This window comes from Pongo pygmaeus, chromosome 7 (genome assembly GCF_028885625.2).
Source record: "Pongo pygmaeus isolate AG05252 chromosome 7, NHGRI_mPonPyg2-v2.0_pri, whole genome shotgun sequence".
In the NCBI taxonomy this organism is placed as follows: domain Eukaryota; kingdom Metazoa; phylum Chordata; class Mammalia; order Primates; family Hominidae; genus Pongo; species Pongo pygmaeus.
In genome coordinates, this window is record NC_072380.2 from 3308239 (window position 1) to 3325451 (window position 17213).

Below are 17213 nucleotides of genomic sequence, written 5' to 3' on the forward strand. Positions count from 1 at the left end.
ATAGATAGACAGATAGATAGATAGATGATTGATAGATAAAAATAGATCATAGATCTAAAAATAGATCATAGATAATGATAGATAATTGCCTGGTCAATCAGTAAATACATACATAATAGATGGATATAGATAGGATGATAATAGATCATACATGATCAATCAATAGATGAATAGTTAATTGATAGACACACGATAGATATGTAGAGATAGATGATAGATGATGACAAGTATAATACATAAATGTAAATGTTTGTTGAGATATCTATTAGATGCACGGATATTATCCAAAAGTACTGCTTGATGGCATGAAAACAATGACTTTTCCTTAAAACGTCATCTCTAAGATTAAACATTGATGACACTTGTATTCTGTCCTCTTGTTTTGCATGTGAATAAGACCCTCTTGTAAGCTTTCCCTAGCAGAGAAGGGAAGGTGGGGTTGCTGAGGGCTTGCCGGCTCCTCACCCACCTCCAGACGTCTCTGAGTCTCTCCAGGTGGGGCCTGAATTAGCTGGGAAAAGGAGAGGAGAGGCCTGGAAGGCTGACTGGAGCTGCAGGCAGGCTTATGCTTAGGAAAGATTTGGGCATGTAATAAAACTATACCTGTGACCATACAGAACGTGACCACGGAAACCTGTTTTATTTGTAGACAACAGATTCACTACTGTAAGCTGAAATATTTCCTGAAAGTTTAAAAGTACATGTAAGCAACAAATTGTACATTTCCTTTATCAAATATATACTTTATGTCTTCAAGAGTGTGTGGGAGTGTGCGCACGTGCACACACACACACACCTTTTTTTTTTAAATGAAATTATCTGAGATGGAATGAAAACATTCCTAAATAGGAAACTGTGAGGGACAGATGTTGCAGGGACCCTGATGGCCTCACCTCCCGCTGCTCCAACCCTGGATGTATGAATGATTCTTATTCCTTGAGTGTGGGCACAGTCTGTGACTTGAGCTGACAACTGAACACGGCAAGTGTGAGAGCACCAGATGCCACAGAAGTGTCTGATCTGTCAATGCTGAGTTTGTCAAGATATGGAGCCTGACTCAATCCAGGGGTTTGAGGCTGAGGGAGCCTGACTCAATCCAGGGAAAGCCCTTGAAAGAGGGTCTGGCCTCCACGAGGTGAGGGCTCCCCATGGCTTTGGAGAAGCCAGCAAGGACACGCCCTGCCCAGAGAGGGCCACAGCCATGTGGCAGGGAAATGCCAGTGGCACCAAGGAGCTGGGAGTCTCAGTCTGACCACTGTGAGGACCTGAGTTCTGCTGACAGCCTGAAGAGGCCCCTGACACTCAGATGAGACCACAGCCCAGACAACACCTGGTCACGTCCTTGTGAGACCCTGAGAGAAGACCCAGCCAAGCCGTGTCTGGGCTCCTGACTCACGGATGCTGTGAAATAAGAAATGGTGCTGTTTTAGGCCCCTACATGTGTGGTATTTTGTTACAGAGCAATAGAAAACTAATGCACACAACACTGCCTATTATTTGAAAACACTTTATAAAATTATCTACAAGTTAACTGTGGGAAAAACAAACACTGCTTATTGGATATTTTCCCAACATTTTTCTCAGCTAAGTTAACAGCTATGTAAGAACAAAATTTTGCCGTAAGCTTTTATTTACAAATGATATATAGATACTGCAATTTACAAACTACACAGATACTGCAATGCCAGAAGTAGATATTAGAGCAGCATAATATGTTTGCCATAATCTTAATCTTTATTGAAATAAGTAAAAACCTGTTAGTGTGGATTTACGTGCAGGCTGAATATTTCCTTATTTTTATAACCCTATTCTATACTTTCCCTTGGTTCTTAGCATGGTTGTGAATAATTTTTAAAACTACTCACTGGATGAAAAGATGCTTTGACTCAATTTCCTAAAATATAATACACCATAAAAACCAAGAAGGCAGTGAATGCTATTCTTTGAATACTAGAATCTCTTTTACTTTAAAACAGCAATGCTTACACATCACAACCAAGAATGTCTGGGAAATCTGTGAGTGTCTTTATTATTGACAAAATTAGATTGTAGAAAATGTGCATTTGAGGACTGCCCCTCAGCTTGTATAGGATTTCCAAAATCTAGTTAAAAAGAAGTAATCAATGATGACATGGACCCATCGTGATGCACTTTTATATCTTACTCATAGCCAGGGAGTTGAAGGCATTGAAAGAATCTATATGAGATACACACAGAGTGTCTACTGATGTATTTGGGTAGAGACAGCTGGGAGAGGATGCCAGAGGAAAATGACATCAACCTTTTCAAGGTATCAGTCAATCCTATAAAGAAAGCATTATCTCTCTTGGTCAATGCATGATCTCAGGGACTCCAAATGATGGATTCTGACGTACCCTGCTCTTCACCTTCAGGTTTGTTTCCAGTAATTGATTGCATTCAGCAGCTGTGTACACTTCATGCTTGCAATATTTTCTCCTTGTTTTCAAGCACCAAAGTGACAATGCTTAGTGTCACTTTGACTGTCTTGAGAGTGTATTCCTGTCCAAAGCCACTCTGTCATGTATAGTAGTATGTTTAATGTTGATGTCATTTTTATTCTCCAAAGCCACTCTCTCATTTATAATAGTATATTTAATGTTGATGTCACTTTTATTCTATCAGTGTGTTAATAAAACCAGCATGACAGCTACATAAACCCACAGCTCCATGCTTTAATTTTCACATCCACAGGCTACGTTGTAATGTGTCCAGAATTAGTCGTCAATATCAAATCACCCAGCTTCCCCTTGTACTTACTGTGGCAAAAACATATATATGGAGCTACAATGCAAGAGGCTGCAAATGGATGGGCCATTTTATGGAATGGATGCCATTCTTTTTTATTTCACATTGAATTTGTAGAGGAAGTAGAGTGGGACTTCCTAGGTCTCTCTCTAATGTTCTTTAAACTGAGTATGACCAGGCAGTCTGCAGATGCACACTGTAGGTGGCAGCACAGCCTGCTGGGGAGCTGCAGTGTCTCACCATTGGATGATCCCATTGCATCTGTAGCACGTCTAAGAGCATCAGCTCCTAGTCCAATGAGCCTTCTCCAAAACACAACTCTTGTAATAATGCTCCTCTGAAAAAAGTGAGTTAATTCTAGGAGATGATACTGTCTCTTAAACATTTCTGATACAGCTCATGGCGGAGTGAGAAGCATAGCTATGACTCATGAAACTGACAGGAGCCCAGGACCCTGAAGGTGCCTGCAGTCAATGCTGGTTGGATATTCTACACCATTATGTTTCTCTCTCCCTCCCTCTCATGCCACTTATTAGGGGTATTGGTGAACCAGCCTCTAATGGTTCCTTTTGCCCATACCCTCTGCTCTGTGTTAGGAATTCGCAGTTCCAACCTCTCAGTCACTTTAATGACCATGCAGTGAAGAGCACAGTGACGGGATCAATTTCCCCTCCATGACAAATAGCCACTGGTGTGTGTCCCAGTGACACAAATGGTCTCACATTTCGTATAAGAAAAAAGGTTTGGCCAGGCATGGTGGCTCACGCCTGTAATCCCATCACTTTGGGAGGCCAAGGTGGGTGGATCATCGGAGGTCGGGAGATCGAGACCAGCCTGACCAACATAGAGAAACCCCGTCTCTACTAAAAATACAAAATTAGCTGGGTGTGGTGGTGGGTACCTGTAATCCCAGCTACCCGGGAGGCTGAGTCGGGAGAATCGCTTGAATCCGAGAGGTGGAAATGCAGCGAGTCGAGATCGTGCTGTTGCACTCCAGCCCGGGTGACAGAGTGAGACTCCGACTCAAGAAAATAATAATAATAAATAAAGGTTAATGGTAACAATGGCTTCTGCGTATGGAATGTCACCTAAGAGTGGAGCAGACACAGAGCTGGATGTTCTATATGGTGTCACTAATTCTCACAACAAATCTGCACAGTGCTTTACTATTATTTGCATTTTGCCAGGGTGGAGACTGGGCTCAGTGAGGTGAATTCATGGATTGAAGTTCAAAGAGCAAAAGGTGGAAACCTGATCCAAGGCTTCTCTGTTCTCAAAAGTCTGACCTTCCTACCCAGCCTTTGTAGATTTTCATTTTGGGCTAATTTACATGCAGAGGACTATGAGTAATCCTTAAGCCTAGAAAACATTTCTCCCATAGGACTGTGTTCAGGTTAACGTACAAAGTGCTTTGAGTAACTGAAGTTAGAAAAAAATCCCTATTCCTCCTGAACCATGGAACCATGGGCAGGTTTCTACAAACCTCTGTTCCCTCATATCTAAAGCAGTAGAAAAATAGTAACTGTGGAGTTTTCATCAGTATTAAGTTAGATCACAGCAAGGCCTTTGCGTGTGTTACAATACACGCTAATCAGTCCCTTTGCGACTTGGGGTATTGAGTGTTTCCAAGGCCCACTGTCTCCACTTCCTATCAGAAATTGTAGGCGTTCCTATGCCAAGAGACATGTGTCACTTTCTATAGCCTTTTTCATGACCCCTGTTATACAGAGTCTGAAGAAAAACATACTTAAATTCATATAGCACTTGGATGTTTTCAAAAGCCATTTCATATGTGTTTTCTACATAAGTTAGGAAAGTAAACTATTATTGTCCCTGCTTCACAGATAAAATCAACACTGGGAAAAAGTGTGGTGGTTGGGATTGAACAGAGTAAGGAACAAGAGGAAAGATGCTTTACCCCGATCTGATTTTGTCTCACTTTACCACAGAGCAAGGGGCACACTGAGAGCACGTCCTTCATCACAGAGCCCTGTGCCCCCATCCAGACAGAGGACCCAGAGACTGTTCCCAATGTGGGCGAGAGCCCTGCACACCTAACTTCCTGTTTTCAGAACAGATTCAGAGTCCCGCCTCCAGCTGCATGCATCGCTAGCCCTGGGCTGTGTGTGGGCTTCCAGGACAGGCACAGCTCCTGTCTAATTCATATAGCACCTGGCATTGACCTTAATCTGTAGCATGTCTGAGATGGTCAAATCCTAGTCCAACAAGCCTTCTCCAAAACACAGCTCTTGTAATAATGCTGCCCTAAAACAGTCAGTGAATTCTAGGAGATTGACCTTATGCCAGTTGCTATATGAATTAGACAGGAGCTGTGCCTGAGGGTGTGTCCTGTGAACTGTAACTTTCTGGGGAGGCTGGGAGCTGGGGTTGGCCAGGTCTTGCTGCCCCCCTGCCTCAAGAGCACAGCTGACTAATCCCCTGGAACCCTGGGCATAACAAGAAGAAGATTGAAAAGGGTTCAGTACATGACTCTGCCACAAACCAAAACAACAGACTTGCCCCAACCCCGTCTTCCATCTCCTTACTTATCTCAAAATCTAGAACCTTTCAAAAGCAGAAAAGATTTTTATAAACATACCAAATTGGATGAAATAAATTGCTTTTATTATTAATCAATTTTTAATTAAACCTTTTTATATCTATTCAGCAAATATTTATGAAGCATCCCTTAGAAGCAAGCCAGGGAGAGTCATTGTTGTGCGTAATTACACCTGTGTCTGACCCTCACCCACAAGGTTTATTCTACAACCAAAATTTAAGCTTGGGTTTATTTTGATGTCCTCAAAGATCTCTTTGCGGTTGGCAGTCTTGCCTAAACAATGAGATAGGTGTAAAGAATGACAGAGGATGTTCTCGGTAAGTGATGGCCACTCTTTCATCAATGCTATGTCTAATGCTGATGTACAGAGAATGCATATCCACAAAACCAGCGCCTGGACAGAGTGGCCCATGGCCTTAAGCTCAGCCATCTGAAAATGATTCAAAGAAAGACCAGTCTTGCGTCTGCTGAGGTCAAGTCCTCCCTAGGAGTTCGGGCACTGATCACACATTCATCTGAAATCAGCCTAGTGGGTAGAGAGAAAGTCAGCCCATAGGGATCTGATTATTTTATGTGTCATTAAACAAAAGTATTCCTTTGAGTGTCTCCGCCACAAACCCAAACCGTAAGTGTTTATGAAGTTTCTTCTACCCCTGTTCAAACTTCTGCCAACATCCTCTGGCCAGGAAATCACTGGCGCTTTGTGGAAGGGAAGCTGGGGTAGGTTTTCCCTGATGAGCCTCTTCACCACGTCTGCACTGTAGACACTTCTCCAGCTTCCTACGTTGGCAGCTGCTTTTATATCCCAAGTGATATCATTTATGAAACTTAATGCCAAGCAGGCATTGTGGGATTGGAATTGTGTCCAAAAATAAATGCAAATACAAAAGGGCCCCCTTGAGGAGTTTGTCATCCCTCTGAGGTGCTAAAATCAGCCACAAGACACAATATATTTGATGTCTGAGTCCAGTTGTTGAACCACATGTGTATGCCTGTCTCATCTCTATGTCCAAGTCACCCAGGCATCTATGCCTCTATGCCCGGAGAGTGGCTTAGCCATGTGTGGGTGCTGGGTGTTTCTTGACAAGTTTAGTCAGTGTCCACGGAACAGAAACTAGCAAGTGAATGAGGGCAGTAGACCCTGACCAAGTACATAAATAAAATAATGGAAATTGTGTAAATCAAAACACAGCTAAGTACAAGAAAGGGAGACAGAGAATTCAGGATAGTGATAAGGGGACCAATTCAGGATCCCCCAAAAATGAAAATTTACCAGGGATGAGAAATCTGGTTGTGGGGCAGGATGAAGAGAAGGAATTGTGAATGTCCCTATTTCCCGTCTCTAAATTAAACACTGTTGTTGCAAAGTGTCTGGGCTCAGAGGCAGGGCCTCTCCCGTGATACCAGCTATGCAGCTGATTCATTTTCAGGGCTGGCCAGTGCACTTCTGCAGGGTGCATCCTGAGGACCGTAACTTTCCAGAGAAAGGGCTTTATTTTTTCTTTTTAAAATAATTGGTACAAAGTTGCCATATGGAATTGTGGCAGCTCTGTCTTGCAGATCCAATTGTTCATCTCCAGCCTTTCAATATTTCTGTGGAAGGTCTTTTATACCCATCTGTAATTCCTCATCCATTTTCACAGGCCCTTCACTTCAAGCCTCTGTTTGGAGAACATTTTAAAGATGTCCCTGACTATGGGTCCTCTTCTCTATCAAAAAAGTGAGACTTTTAAGAGCCAAGGGTAGGGGGGTTGCCTTAGGAAAGCTAGCCAGCTGTCTTTCAAAAGCATTCCCTGGGTGATTTTGTAGGCTCAGACTTCTGGTTCCATCGGTGTACCCAAAATAGATTTATATCATCAGAGGGCCAACGGGACTTTAACATCAGAATGCCAGTTCCGTAATTTGAAATAATTGACGAAGCTGGTCCATGTACCGGAAACCCTATATCAATATCAATAAATCACCCTCAGAGGGCTACTCTGATATCCAATGCTTCTGTTACTTCAGGTGAAACTCTTACTTCTTCTTGCCTGATACAGCTCTGTGGACCCTCAGTGTCACCAGGGAATTCAATTTGAATGACAATGATCCATTCTAAGCTTCTTATGTCACAGATCACACATCTGTGTAAGGTGCAAAGAAGTACAAACACGTGGACACTCATTGTCCCCGATTTCACAGAGCTATGGGTTATGGCTCCATTTGACATCATTATACACCAGAAGCATATTATCTGGTATGAACATAGACAAATCTGTAATAAAAAGCAGTGTTTTGTAATGAAGGTACACTTTTAAAGTTTTATTTTGGTCTGACTTACTATTCAGAAAACAGTAGTTGCTTAAATGCCTATTAACATATTTATTCCAATTTGGCCCAAAGATACTCTGGGTTTTCTTCCCTGCCAATTCCTCTGCATGTATCAATATCGGTCAATATACTTGATGCCTGCCAAAGCAGGATCACCTAAAATCGTTGAAAATAAGTTCACCCACAATTCTGATATTCAGTTAGAAGGCCTGGATTTGAGTTGCAATTACACCACTCCCTGTGTGCAGCAAATTACTAAAAGATTTGAAGACTTGGTTTTTAATTCATAAAGAAGAGTAGAAGGAGTTATTTCCCAAGACCTGGAATTACCAGGATTGTAAAGTTGAAAGGGACCTAAGTGTATGCTTTTGTAAATATTAAGGGATACACAAATATTGTTTGTACCCATTTCTAAAAATGTTAGGGTTTTTTATTAAGCTATATATTTTACTCTCTGTTGACATTTTCTAATCTACTCATGTATATGCATTAATTATGGATCTGAAACATTTAAATACTAATGTTTCCTTAGGTAATGCAATTAACTAGCAAGAGGCAATTACAAAAGTCTTTTGAAAATAGTTGAAAGTGTCTTTACACAGTCTTAAGCATTAATAACTTGCGTAAAATATTTTATATAACCAGTCATCATTTCTGAGACATCTTTTTGGGATAATTATTTGATTTAGGTATTTGATCACCTTGGGGAGCTGGGGATTTCTTCAGCTTATTTACTTATATTTAAACCTAACAATTTAATGTGAAGTTAATACTATTTTGATTTTATAGCCATCAGCACCACCAATTTTCTATTACAAATATATTTTCCCATCAGAGAGTATGTTCCAGCTCTAAGATAATCTTACAAAGAAGACCTGAGGAGTGTCTGGGTTTTGTAGGTAGAACCAAAAAGGTGAAACAGGGAGAACAAGAAAATTACTCCTGTCAAATTGATTATAATAAGAGCTAAGCGCCAATCCTCTCCAATATTTCTTTCTCCTATTTATAGAACATTTGTGCTACTATGTAATCAACAATGTCCATAGAATCGGAAAGTGCCCATAAACAGATGGATAGATTCAAGCTTTTACAAAGTTACTCAGTTAAGTGGGAGTGACAGCAAAACGTCCTAAAGTGATGCTGGATGCCTGGGAGCAATAGAGTCACAGTATCCATGTGGGGTCCGGGCAGGGATGAGCCTCGCCCACTGACACAAGCCTTCTGGGTGAGGGAGGGTGGACATAATCATGGAACAAGCCGACCACCTCTAGTTTCCATCCGGTCACACGGCTCTGGAGCACATGGACCTTCCTAACTGCTACCTGGATAAAAAAAGAGGCTTCAGAATTATGGAAACAGCTCAGTATCCCTACACTGATTCCAAGCCCCTGAAATTCCAGCATGCATAAATCTTCTTCTGGATGCTTTTTGCATCATCATGAGAAAATGAGACCAAGTGTTTATAAATGAGAAATCATTCCAACTGGAAATAGTTGGAGGAGCATGGGAAACAGTTACTAGGGTTGGAAATGTAATGAGAAATAAAATACAAGCTGAGCACAATGTGTTTTCTGTGAAGCAGCCACGGGAAGGGAAATGGTGAGCTTAGTAAGATCTCAACTTGCAGCAGTGTTGAGGGTGAGGTCACAGGGGACAGGGAGGATCCCAGGCCAGCATTTTCTGCTCTTTGCCCAGGGAGCCATAGCAGGGGCAGGATTTGTAAGAAAAGGCAATGAAAATGCGTTCAGTGGCAAGAGAGTTGGAAGAACAACGTAGGTGTGCACGGAACTTCCCCGTAATTAGACAAAATTTAATTTACCCACAGGCTTTTCAAACAGTGTTTCTTCTCAAGTATCTGTGTTCCTCTAAGACTAGTGTAGTGGCAAGGAAGCGGGGATGAAGACATCCAAGTAAGAAAACAAAATACATTGAACATCTCGACAGGGATGAGAAGTGGAAAAAACAATCACAATAGCATTCATTCCACCTGCAAGCAAAATGGTTTTACAAGAGCTCTTTGAGACATTTCTGAGAGCGAAATCCTGGAAAGTAAAATTCTAGTAAAAATTTTATAATTATAGGTTGATCTTGTAACATCAATTGTTATCAGTTCACTGTGCATAAATATTAATTCATAGGCTTTCTATTTACTCAGTCTTTTCAATGGTATTATCACAAAAGCGAAAAACTGGTTTCGTCATTATTTCAGCCACACTTATTCTATTTTTTTGCCCAAAGTCTTACAATTCTTCACTTGTGATTTTTCCTCCTAAGAGGGATTTGAGGTGATTAATCTTCCTCTTAGGCACCTGGATTAGCTCTGGGTCTGTGGGATGATTATTATCTTTTCCAGGACCTTTTTTGCCCATCCATCAAATAAAGGTATCCATCACTAACATACTTTTATGCTCAAAAACCCAAACTTTTAAATTTCTAATGTCATGCTGTTCATTATCATATAGTTTTTACATTTATCAGATGAGTGAAGGATTTGACAATTTTATATACTTTAAACATTTTAATTAATTAGTTAATTTTAATTACTTATCCACACCAAATAGCTTTTTCTTTTACTTCAGAACTAAAAATGCTGAAAATGGCAGTTATCATATTGCAAATTCCTACTTTTGAAACACAGCATCTCTTTTATTTCCCTGTTCTTTTGGCTTCTTCATTTACATCTTTAAAAACATATTCCACATTAATTTGTTCATACAAACGATGGGAAACACTGAAAACTGGGAGCTACAGGTTCAATCCTGGCTCCACCAACTCTTAAAACTGTTATCTTCGGCAAGTATTCAAAGTATTCCTCTTCGTTCTCTCGTCTCAAAAATTAGTGGTGAAAAGAAAATTGTTTACTACATATTATGTAGTTGTTATGTGTGTGTGCTTATACATATATATGATTAAATGTATATATATATGTGTGTGTGTGTGTGTGTGTCATTCAAAGTCTATTACCTCTGGTTATATCTAACATCTCTTCTAAATCCTTCATATATAAGCACATGAATTCTTATCAATGTATACTATACCCCAATCAGTATATTTAAGCCCATCAGATCTAAAATGTCTTAAGATGTTTCCTTTTCAGGTCCAACTATTTTGTTATTAAAATTAATATTTCCAAATAGATAAATTTCAAGCTACTAGTAACGTGTCTGAATATACAAACGAGTCAACAGAGTACAGAATTAAACTGCAATCCAAAACACTGTAGGCAGCCAGAAAAAAAAATCAATATTTAAAACTTAATATAAGCCAAGTATCAGATGTGTCCTGAAAAAATAAAAAAAGAATGTGATTAAGTCGTATGTTACTTACTGGTATAGGTGAGTTGAAAACCTTGGTTGGTGTCAGATCCATTGGTGTTGAACTCTAGCCACAGGTGATTGGATGTGCTGTTTAGGATCAGCCCCAGAAGTTCATTTTTAGTGAAGGTGCCCAGTGGACGTGAGGAACTGTCTTTTCCATCGTATACCTGTTGAAAATTCACAGCATGAGTCCCTCTATGCCCTAATTGGATTCTTATGTTAGCAATGTTAATAAGAAATCCAAATCTTCAAAGATGCAGTTTTATACAATACTTAAAAAAGGCATATAGTGTATAGAAAGATAAATGAAGGACTTAGTGCTAAATCATATTTGTTCTTTAAGTTTTATCTTTACCATTAACACTGGAGGCAAAAGATTCCATTCTTGTTCAGATCATTTTATATTCATTACTTTAAGAGCTCTTTCTGTGTTCATTTAAAATTAAATAAATATTTCTTTATATTTCCAGGTTTCATTATCTACCTTTTTATTCCTTTTCTCATAGTTCAGTTATAAAAGTGGAAAGGATTTATAATATTTTAGTCTTGAATGTCTCCTCTGAACTCTCAATTAAGTCAAAGAACATACCCTTCCCTTCTATTCCCTTCTGTCTGAATGCACTAAAGGACAACATGGTGTGCCAGAATCTTGTCACATTGTGTAGTCTGCAAGCCTGAGGTGGCTTTCATCTTGAATTTCTAATAACAGAAGTATCTCATCATGCAACAGTAATACAGAAGTGTGATGTTGCTTAAAATGCTCTGTATGTGGCATTATCTTCCCAAGTAGTTGTAAAACGAGAGTAGATGTACTAAGTATATGGAAGATAAAGAAGACATGGCTTGGTTTTGACCAGCCGTGAGAGGGAAGGTTCAGTCATGGGTTCCCAACTTTTGGGGAGACAGGTCACACGGTGGGGAGCAGTGGGTCGGTGTCACCATCATATTCTGAATGAGGATCGGGTAAAAGTGTTTTAGGACCCACACACTTTCTGCCAATGCCAGGAGGCTCAGGTAACAGAAACAGCACTGACTTTCTAGTAGGACAAATAACTAATGCATGCGGGGCTTAAAACCTAGATGATGGGTTGATGGGTTGATGGGTGCAGCAAATCACCATGGCACATGTGTACCTATGTAACAAACCTGCACTTTCTGCACATGTATCCCAGAGCTTAAAATAAAATAAAATAAAGTAAAATAAAAAAGTCAATGCAGGAGTCCCTGCTCCCAATAACAATAGAGCACTAGGTGGGCATGGCTAATCCACCTGCCTCCCTCACTAGCAGGGGGCCGTAAAAATAAACATTTATTACATTATATTGGAAAATGTTCAGTTTGTCTTAATAGAAAAATGGTACCCTAACTAAATAAAATTAAACAGAGTCTTAGTAGGCTCTTCCAATGTGTTTATTTTCCCCACTTCTTTCCTCTTTATACAGATTAATTTTTCTTTCATTGTCTTTCAATCAATATATAAACCCAGGGATGTACACAGATATACATACTCAGAAAAGGAGAAAATACATTTAGAAAAGATAATTTTGTGGGTAGTTATTTCATTACAATTAAATATGGACGTGCTAGTGGGGTAGAATCAGATACTCCCTAATCTCCTTACTAAAAGACTATTGACCCAGGTCACTGTGTAAAAACCATTATTTGGTTTATTCCATGTTTTTATTAGACGAGCCGGGGTCTGACATCCAGAGACTAAGTGGTTTTAAGTCCAGAGGAATCTGGGTCAAAGAGAAAATGTGCAGGTCTCCCTAGGAAGGCCTTGGGCTACCCTGTATACCATGGAATTGTCTGTAATTCACAGAAATCCATAAAGATGGGGAAACACAAAAGAACTAGACACTCAGTGAAGCCCCTGCTGGGTCCTGACACACTGTGCGCTTATCTGCTCTCCTGAATCTTGGCTTCCTCATGTCCTCATGAGGACTTGACCAAGCGCACCGTGGATCCCTGAGAGATTGCACCTTGCTCCCAGTGGCTTCATGGTTAGAACCACTAAAAATGAACAGCTCAAAAGCTGAATCGTAAGATTCTTCAGAACAGCAATTCTGCCTTCTTTATCCACATCATCAGCAATTAGCACTAGGTTCAACCACCGATACCCCAGAGAATGGGTATGTCATTGATTAACATGGAACACTCCCCTGTCAGTTCTCTAAAGTCAAAATCTGGGTTTTGATCACAAATAAAAACCCAGATAGGAGTAGAAATCAGAAGACTTGATTTCTGATTCCAACTGGATGAGGAACAGGCTACACCTGTTCTGTACAACATTTCCTAGTTATATTTTTTCACCTATAAGTAGCTAGATTCAAAGGGTTCTTTTCAGTTATTAGAGAAAGCCTTCGGGATTCATATGTTTAATACAAGTCTGTAAGTATTTGCACTACAAACCCTCCTCAGAGTTTGGCATTTAATCAATGCCATATACTCTAAGGGATGTTGCTGGGTTAGCAGATGATCACAGATTAGAAAACATCACACAGAATGCTAGTGTGACAATACTGAAAGTTCTGGGTAAATCTTTCCCAGTTTTACAGAAACTATACCCTGCAGATTAGTTTCCAAAATTAATTGCGTTTTCCATTCTATATTCCTTTCATGACATGTTTCTGAGAGCTCGATATCTCTCACATGATTTTTCCACATGAAGCAAGAAAACATCATGTTTATTTATGTGTGCAGGGGGTGCATGTATATAAAATTTTAGTCTTTATTATTACATCTCAGTATTTGCAAAGGATCAATGTGAACAGCATTAGGCTCAAAAATTAAGATAATTTTACTATAAACATTTTTAACAGAGATATTTGTTAGCATATTTAACAAAATATATGCCTGCAAAATGTGTAGGTATTTTATATGATTGACAGCTTCTCTGTAATTAAATGTGAGAAGCACTTTTTTTTAAAAAAAACTTTTTGTTATAATCAACTTTAAACAGCATGCAATCACAAATGAACATAATTTCCTTCCTTCCATTCCAATAATATTTATCCTTGTATATTTTATGCAGTATCTCTAATCACTCACCTGCACTAAAGTATAGTTAAGAGTTATTTAAAAGTTTGCCTTAAAGGCTTACTGACTTTTAAATTTGAAGTTATTAAAAAATTCAGAAAATGCCTACTTGCGATGTAACTATTTTTTTTTTTAGATTAGTAAGAATGTGCTAGTTTCCTGCCTAAAAACCACTTCTTAATTACAGTCCCTCATACTGCCAGCGTGAGCTTTCAAAAGACTATTAAAATGAAAGAACAACTAGAATAAAACCACTGTACTAAATTATGACATTGAAATACAGTCAAACGCGGCCTTAGGAGGAAGTAAGGCCCTTTAATCTGAAAGCTTCTCCTGACCTGTGCACATAACTTCTAATGAGGTCAAGTGGAGCCCGGCGGGGGCTCCATTCCAGCCATTCTGCAAAGGGAGGACAAACAGTGTTTTCCCTTTTAGTTGGCTTTCTGCATATTCTCTTACAATGCTCATAGTTCAAAGTGAGTTGACAGTACTGAATCTAAAATGCATCATTACGTGCATCTAGGTAGATGTAAATTAATTGAAAAACCCTAGAATTTTAAAAAGGGACTAAAAAGAGCCACGTGTTCCCTTCTTACCAGAAACCAGGCTTCTGTCCAACTAAATTGCTCACCTTGCTGAAGTAAGCAGGTGATTGGACGGATGATTTATAGCAGGGGTGTCCAATATTTTGGCTTCCCTCCGCCATGTTGAAAGAATTGTCTTGGGGCACACATAAAATGCCCTAACACTAAAGATAGCTGATGAGCTTAAAAAAATCACAAAACATCTCATAATGTTTTAAATATGTTTACGAATTTGTGTTGGGCCACGATCAAAGCTGTGCTGGGCCGCATGTGGCCTGTGGGCTGCGGGTCGGACAAGGCAGTATTATGGCATTAGCCTTGTTGCTTAAAGCTTTTCCTTTTCAGTGCCTTGAGGCTAGGTTGCCCATTCTCCAGCCCCTAGACCATGGAAGTTCCCAATTTCTTGAAACACTTACAGGAGAGGTGAAAATTGTATCAGAAGTCTTAGGAGTTAAGGGGCATTTCTAGTTGGAGCTGGGATTTTGTCAGTCAAGGCAGGACCTGGGTACTCCTGCAATCAATATTGAGACTCTGTCTTGTCCTGTAGCCCTATCTGTGATCTGACCACCGCGGCTGGATTTACCTCCATTATCACTTCAGAACTTTTCCAGCTTTCCACAGTATGACCACATTTAAAAATCAAGATTAACTACAGAAAGGGTTGGTTTGGGGACCCTGCAAGTTTTAATAATTACAACTATGTGCTAGACACAATGCTAGGAACATCCACTTATATTATTGTATTAAATCCTCAAGACAGTCCAAAAAGGTAGGTACAATTGCATTTTGTTACACATAAGGAAGCTGAAGATCAAAAGTGTTAAATGACTTTCACAAGGTGCTGGACTGATAAATGTTAGATCTAGGTTTATCCACAAAGTTATTTCAAAGTCCACATACCGTGTTCTAAGCAAAGTGACATTACACCTTCTCAAACTCATTGTGTAAAGAAATATAAATAAATAATATATAAAAAGATATATTAATATGTGCATATATCTGTATGTAGAAAAATAGATAGACAATATATTTTTTGAGAAGAAAAGTTGGAGTCATCATGTTGGAGAAGATTCTTTTTACCTTTAGAGTATCTCCTTCAAACAGCTGGAAGCTTCGTGCTCTAAGGTGGATACCCTTGCCGGCTTCTGTTTCTATTTTATAGATACACTCATGGTTATTATCATAATTGGATGGAAAATTTGGAGACAGTAATGTTCCTTCATTTCCTTTGACACTTGCTCCACATTCGGCTAAAATAAATAGGACATTAGAGAAAGAGGATTCAAAAGTGGAATTACTGTTTTTAACAGATTAAAAACTTTAAAATCATGATAGCCTCCTCTCTTCTATCAATGTATGTCTGTTAATAATATATTATTTTAAAATAGATCAGTGATTTTTTTATTGTTTTACCAACTGGACAAAAAAAGATACCCCACCTAGCTCATTTTCAAAATTGTCTTATTAACAGAATGACTTCTGACTATGTGGTAGCAGCATGCTATCATATAGAGAGTTCTAGAATAAAACAGAGGTGCTCCAGCACCATGGCTCACTGGCTGTGTCGTCAGGTTGTCACAGCACCTCTCCCACCCACCTCATTCCTGCCTCATGAAATGTCCCCACCAGTTCCCACGCTACCATTCTGCCATGGTTTCTCTGCATTTTCCTTCATTGACATCTATGGCATCAACTGGGACGCATTCAAAGGGAAATCTAACGACAGACCAAACCACTGAGTAATCTTCAGGATGTCACAGCCCTGAATGCCTTAGCATTATGTCTTAGGATGGAAGAACATTCAATGGCAGTAATTATCTGCTTCTCCCTCTTTCCCAATGATGGAAGAGGATAATTGACTTCTAGATCTAAATTTGTATCAAACAAAATTCCTCTTATTAAGGTCAAAGTGAAAATACATACAACTCTCTACTTTCTGTCAACTGGAGAAAGTCACTTAACCTTTCAGCACCTGTTTCACTGTGAAAGTGAACAGTTTAGGTCAAGAATGCTTTCAGCTCCAAAATTCTAAGTCCAATACGATCACAGAAAAATAAAGTGGCTACATATACGGGTGCACACACACACAGAGGTTTGTGTGTGCCAAGAGAGCTCCACAGGAGTTTGCACCAACAATTTTACAGACTATACCATGTGCCCAGCACACTGATGTAAACATCCCACAGAATGCCTATTTGTTTGAGGAATAATTGTCAGGTTGGAAACCGAGCTGACATCAGTTAGATGCCAGGTATGTACTGAGAGCGGGAGAGAAGGATGCACAGTGTTCCTTTTCCAGTGGGTTGCTCAAGGTATTGCAGAATTTTGCAGATGACTTCTGCAAGCCCACTGCCACAATACTGATTCTTTCACATCCTCCTTCCCTCTTTGACAATGAACACAATCAGCTATATCACTGGCCACGATATCCTAATCCACTTGCCAGTAGGAAGTTGCTAGACATCCATGATTGCCCCCCAGTGATTTGTGCACATTGAATCTCAGAATGCTTCCATGTGGAAGGGTGTGGGGAGAAAGTCAGAGAGGAAAACGCTTGACAACCTGGGTTCACTTCTCTCTCATCCTCCTTAAATAAAGACAGAAAGGCAAGCTTTGGATGTGGGTCTCGGGGTGCAA

The 17213-nt window shown here is 39.7% G+C and overlaps 1 protein-coding gene across 1 annotated transcript in view; it reads right to left on the reverse strand.

Moving 5' to 3' along the window:
• CSMD1 (CUB and Sushi multiple domains 1) overlaps positions 1–17213 on the reverse strand; it is a 2090911-nt gene that overhangs the window by 395844 nt on the left and 1677854 nt on the right. Inside the window, exons 22-23 of the mRNA XM_054498773.1 lie at positions 15657–15826; positions 10964–11120 (exon numbers count right to left, since the gene is read on the reverse strand). Coding sequence (XP_054354748.1) covers positions 10964–11120; positions 15657–15826 — 327 coding nt within the window. The remainder of the gene's footprint in view (positions 1–10963; positions 11121–15656; positions 15827–17213) is intronic.